This window comes from Rhagoletis zephyria, unplaced genomic scaffold (assembly GCF_001687245.7).
Source record: "Rhagoletis zephyria isolate East Lansing unplaced genomic scaffold, Rhagoletis_zephyria_1.1 Rzeph_scaffold_08446, whole genome shotgun sequence".
Taxonomy (NCBI): Eukaryota; Metazoa; Arthropoda; class Insecta; order Diptera; family Tephritidae; genus Rhagoletis; species Rhagoletis zephyria.
In genome coordinates, this window is record NW_016165526.1 from 6,903 (window position 1) to 13,099 (window position 6,197).

At 40.2% G+C, this 6,197-nt stretch overlaps 1 protein-coding gene across 1 annotated transcript; it reads right to left on the reverse strand.

The window, feature by feature from the left end:
* Positions 1-1,115: 1,115 nt before the first annotated feature.
* On the reverse strand, positions 1,116-1,692 carry LOC108375060 (microtubule-associated protein RP/EB family member 1-like; the record flags this gene model as incomplete). The annotated part of the gene is made up of 1 exon (XM_017631136.1): positions 1,116-1,692. A coding segment is annotated over exon 1 (577 nt), but the record flags the coding sequence as incomplete, so codon positions are not given.
* Between the last annotated feature and the right edge of the window lie 4,505 nt (positions 1,693-6,197).

A 6,197-nucleotide genomic window follows, 5' to 3' on the forward strand; every position in this document is an offset into this window, starting at 1 on the left:
ACATTCACCGGAGCACCTTGGTATATGCGAAATGAGAACATTCACCGCGACTTGACAATACCAGAAGTACGAACCGAAATAGAACAACGGAAGACGAAATATGTATCGAAGCTTTTAGCGCACCCAAATCATTTAGCAAGATCTTTATTGCGTGTCAACAGGACCTCAAGACTACGTAGGAATGACTTACCAGCCCAGTCGTAATCTTTTCTTAGGGCCAGTTAAGAAAATACTCATCCCAACTAGGGGATGTAAATTCAGTAAATAGATTAAGATTCGAAAACTTATTGTTAGGCTCTTAGGCAGGGCATAAATAATAAATAAAAAATATTTAAAAAAATATATATATATATATCATGAACCGATGGACCGAATTCGGGCACACTTCACATAACCCATCTGCATGATAGTGATAGAATATACCCTTTAAATTTGGTAGAATTCGTGCACTTATTTTTATACCCGAGCGCACTTGTGCACAAGGGTATTATAACTTTGTTCACATAACGGTTGTTTGTAACAGGCAAAACGAATCGAGATAGATATAGACAAATGTATACATAAATGATCAGAATGAAAAGAGAAATCGATTAAGCGGTGACTGTCTGTCCGTCCGTCCGTCCGTCTGTGCACACGATAACTCGAGTAAAAATTTTTAAAAATATTCACAGCAGCTTTTGTATAGAAACCTTGTTCTTTAAGTGCTTCCAAAACTTCCACAGCTTCAACGCTTGGTTCGATACCTTTAATTACAATTTGTAGACCTTTTGCACTTTTAAGTTGGTATGTATAAAATTTTGTGTTTGTGTCATTCAGGTATTTGGACACTGTTCGAAAATCCTGTTCGGAATAAATTTGTACTTTAGTTTCGCGAATATTTCCCTTAGATAGTGGGATAATATGAAACTTATTACTACCGATTAGCTGTGTGAATTTTTTTACAAGAGCGCTTGGATTCTCTTCTCTTATAAAAATGGGCGGAGGTTTGGCATTAGTAGCTTTTGCAGCACCTTCAGAAATTTGGCTATTCACATCATCGGCATTGTCACTTAGCAGTGCAAATCTATTCGTACTGACTTACTGAGTTGGGGTAAGGCGGTTTATTTTTGTCTTACAGCCCGTTGAATTTTGCGGACTAAGTTTTCTTTTAATTGTAACATAGCGGTCCATTCCAGTCTGTATGGCCGCATTTTTAGTTGTTTCGTTTTTCAACTTTTCTTGCGCTTTACCTCTGTTGCCAGTGCTTGCACTTAAGTTATTTTGTGCTTGTGCAGCAAGAATAGGCCGGGCTGTTGACACCGCTGTGCAGTCGGCAGGTACCGGTGTGTTTGTTGTTGTTGTTGGCGCGATAGAGGTAGTAAAACATGTCACTGTACTAGTTGTTGTTGCCGCTATATTTGGGGATATGTTATCGCTTACCGAATTTGATGTAAGCGTTGGGCGTGAAATGTGATACGGCACAGGTGAAGCGCACTCTTCACTCCAAGACATCGGAGTCGTCAATGGTAAGTTTGGAGGACAAGTCCGCTGACCAGAATCTTGAGGGGGTTTGAGGGTGGTCGATGGATTGGGCTTTGCGCTTTCGCTGTCACTCTGTGACCGAATAGAGAAATATGCATTGCTGCGTTGAACTGAAAGCCGGCGCTCATTTTGCTCGCGTTGCTTCTGAGCTCGGATTTCAGCTTGACTCATCGCTTTCTGTTTTCATTTGGTTTGTTTGTTTATTAATATTAACAATTACCCCAAAAGTTCCAACTAAGGAAATCTAGAAGTTCTCCTAACTTATAAATTCAATCCAATAAATAGCCTTTAAGTGACAAAGATATTTGTATCTGCGTACAAGTATTCTATTGCAGATAACCTTTCGGATCAGACATCAATACACAAGATCTTTTCTGACGTTCTATGGTTTCCCCAAAGAATAGCTAAATTTGAAATAAGTTTTCCATAAATAACTCAACTCCAGCCACTCTTAGGGCCCGTTACTCAATGTTTGGTTAACACTAACTGCAGTATAGACATCGCTGTCGACGTGATNTTTTTGTTTATTTTATTTTTTTTGTTTTTGTATTTTTTTGTTTTATTAAATTAGCACAATATTTAATGACTACGGAGCGAACTTAAAAACACGCCCGCACTCTTCGAAACACGTCCGCTTTCTTGACTCATGATATATGACAGTTTATATCTGTCACGTGAACCACGTATATGGTACAACAGCAGATACATTAAAAATCAAAAACACAGTGAAAAGTTCTTGCTATGATGTGCTGTGTTTATTTTTTCTTCGGATAAAATAAGTCAAGTATAAACATGGCTGCAACATAGTTCTCAATTAGTGCTTGATTTTTTTCGGGCCCCTCCCCTAACTTCCAAATTTTTGCCTAGGTTTTAAAAATAGTACCACTAAATGCTTGCTTGATAATTTCGGCCCCCTAACTTTCAAGGTTTTTCATATATATATATACTGTATAACAAATTATACTCCCAACGCTAACAAAATAATTAGTAAATTGATTTAAAAAGTGGATATGTGGATCATCCGGTTCTGTGTCAAGTTATTCTCTCTAACTTCAAAGCACTTCCATTTAAAAAGGGTAAAAACCTGGCTGCAGTCGACAATGAGCAAAAATGGTGCAATTGTTTATTACTTTGTCTTTAGGTTTGTGTCTTTTCTCAGCGTACAACCAAAGTTTTGTATCACAGAACCAATCTGAGATTATTAATAAAACTATAGACCGGTTGGGTGAATAGCCAAGACGTTTACTTCTTAAGTGTGACAAAACAAAACCAAGTAATATATTTAGCATAAATGAATATACCAGCATACAAAATCTGCATACTCAAAATGTTGAATACGTCCTCATATTTATACATACGTATGTATATATATTTTAAGAGAAGATATTTCGCTGCAAAGCAATGATTATAAATTATTAGTTTACCTTACAAAATTGCGGAGGAATATTACAGAGTATACAGAAAAATGTTTATTTTTTTACATTTTTTACTTTGAATAACGTCTGGTCCGGCTATTTGGTTTACTATACTATGAATTTAAAAAATACATCAGTGTTTAGTTGAGATATTCGCTTTTGACCACTATTTTTTGTACATTTCCCAGTACTGCAAAACTTTTGACTGTCATTTGTTATGTTACTGCGTGTTCCGGGCGGAGGTCGTGGCGGGACAGGCATGGTGGTAGCCCGGCTGGAGATCGTCGGCCTAGGGGTCTGGTTCTTGCCACTAACTCGCACCCGCAGTCATAAACAAAAAAAGTCATGCCTCTTACCTGGCATGGAAGAAAAATAGACCGAAAACAACAGCGGCAGAAACAGTAAAAATCTAATTTATATTCTTAATTGTATATCCATATGTACATATATCTACTATAATACTATAATAGCCCTCCTCTTTTTTTTTTTTTGTTTAAGCTAAAACTTTTCCGCGGCGCGCACTGATAACTTTAACAAACTTCAGCATTCACTCAACTGTGTCGCGCAGCTTCTTCTTTCCCCAATTTATAGCATATGATGATTCCGTTTACCCTGGTAGATGCAATTCGGTCTGCAAACGGTGATCTTACCACCTTAAAGCTGCAGCTCCTACTTTCCCCACCCCCAAGCTAACATTCCACATATTTATACATGTATAAATTCACACTGTTGTTAACAGAAACAGATCGTCCATACTCACACACTCCACCCACATACATACACACACACATGCGCCTAATTAACACCAGGCTGTTCGTTACACGCTTTATTATTATTATCTTTTCTTTTTTTTGTACGTTTACTTTAGTATTAATTCACTGCAATTAAACATGGTGGAACAATACCAGGTGAAGTAGTCAAAGCAAGAAGGCGGGCTTATTACTTCACCTGTTTATGGCGCCAGGGTTATTACTTTTGATTCATATGATCTCCCAATAAACTTCATACCTTGGGTTGGCGGGATCCCCTCCAAATTTTTGTGGGCTGATGTCTGCTGAAATTAGCTGGTGGTGCGGGATTGTTCTCGCCGTCGAACTGCTCCTGATCCAAACTTGAACACTTTGCGATTCGCTTCAGACCAAAACAACTACATTTATTCTGTTTACACTTAATTTTTTATTTTTTTTCTTTAAGCTAAAACTTTGCCGCGGCGCGCACTGATCAACTTTAACAATCTTCAGAATTTACTCGACTGTGTCGCGCAGCTTCTTCTTTCCCCAATTCGCAATTCGGTCTGCAAACGGTGATCTTACCGCTTTAAAGTTGTGGCTCTTACTTTCCCCACCCTCAAGCTAACATTCCACATATACATGTATAAATTCCCACTGTTGTTAACAGAAACAGATCGTCCATACTCACACACTCCACCCACATACACGCACACACACATGCGCCTAATTAACACCAGGCTGTTCGTTACACGCTCGCATTCGTCGATGGTGCCTACACTATGGAACGAGTGCGCAAAAGATTTCATAATGCAGCCTGACCATATTCCTCTCTAGCGCCGAATGTGTGGCTTCAACCCATGACCTTTTGCCGGTCCCTATTCCTTAGCCTGTTGTCATCTTCTTCACTCTCTCTACGAAAAAATCGTCTTACTTACCTGGTAAAAACTTAGCCTATCACTGGGTAAGGCTTGTAAGGGGGAAAGACACGGTAGAAGGGGTGTATAAGTACATGAATCTGCGAACTAAAGTCGTGTCAATTTGAGTATTGTCAAACTATCATCTTTTGTACACATAAGATGTACACTTTCTACAAATTCTTATCGGACAGAAACCTCTATCACAAATACAGACAAGACAAAACATACACTTAAACCTGGATCCGACATGCTGAGTGTCTATGCTACAAACATGTCTTTCGCATGGTACACGCCTAACTTCTTACCAGAGGTGTCGCCTAGTTCATAAAGCGCTGTGCCAACTATTCGTAATATGACGCACTGAACATTCTTCGGCGCAAATTTAGCATTACAATGGTCCATCAGCGAGCTCTGTCTAAAATTGCGGCGGTACACTAACTGGCCGATTTTAAATTCAATATTTTTCGTCCTAGTATTGTAAACCTTTTCGCTTATGCTATGTGCTCGTTTTAGTTCGTTGAATATCTTATCCCTATTCGCTTGTTACTTTTCTAGACCCAATTCTACAGCGCAGTCAGTGTCCTTGATGGAACCTAATTTCTTAAGCACGTCACACGCCGCGCCGTGTTGCACCATCGGTATTCCGAACACTGCGTAGTATGGAGATACACCTATCGCTGAATGTATCACACTTCTCAAAGCAAATGCCGCATCACTCAAGTGCTGGTCCCAAATTTTTTGACTACTGCCTATATAAGATCTTAGCATTTGAAGAACAGACCTGTTCACGCGCTCGGCAGCATTAGCTTGAGGTGAATAGAATGCTGTCTTTATATGCTTAACTCCGTACTTCTCTAAGAAAGCCTCGAACATGTTGGCAACGAATTGCTGCCCATTGTCTGAATGTAGATATTCCGGGAACCAGAAAACATGGAAAACCTCCCTTTCAAGGAACTTGACTACGTTATCGGCCGTGGCCTGTCGCATGGGTTTAGGAAAGACAAATTTGGAAAAATGGTCAAGACAAACGAACACAAACACATTTCCATCCTTGGTGCGCGGATATGGTCCAATAAAATCGACATATACACGTTGGAAAGGTCGCCCAGTGACTTGTTGTTTACCCATTGGTGGCCTTTTGAAATGGTTTTGGGTCTTATTAACCTTGCACGATTCGCATACTTTTATGGTTCGTTGTACATCCCTGACCATCCCGGGCCAGTAATACTTTTCGCGGATCCTAGCTAACGTTTTGTGGATTCCCCCGTGTCCAGCTGAGGGCGAACTATGAGCAGCTTCCACGAGCCCCATACGCAGCTCCGACGGCACCCAGAGCTCCCAGGCTTGGTCTTCCTGCAATTCATCCCCTCGCCTAAACTGGGTCCGTTTATATACGTAACCGTCCGATATACATAGCTCCGGTAGTTTGTCTTGGCCTTTGTCGATTGTGTCTCTCAGCCTCGTATATTCTTCGGAGTGGAAATAAGGCGAATCGAGGCACACATCGAGTACCCTATCATTGAGCTGTAGTTCTTCGACATCCATCCGCGATAACGAATCTGGAACCACGTTCTGCGCGCCTTTGCGGTGCTGGGTATCGAAGTCGAATGCCT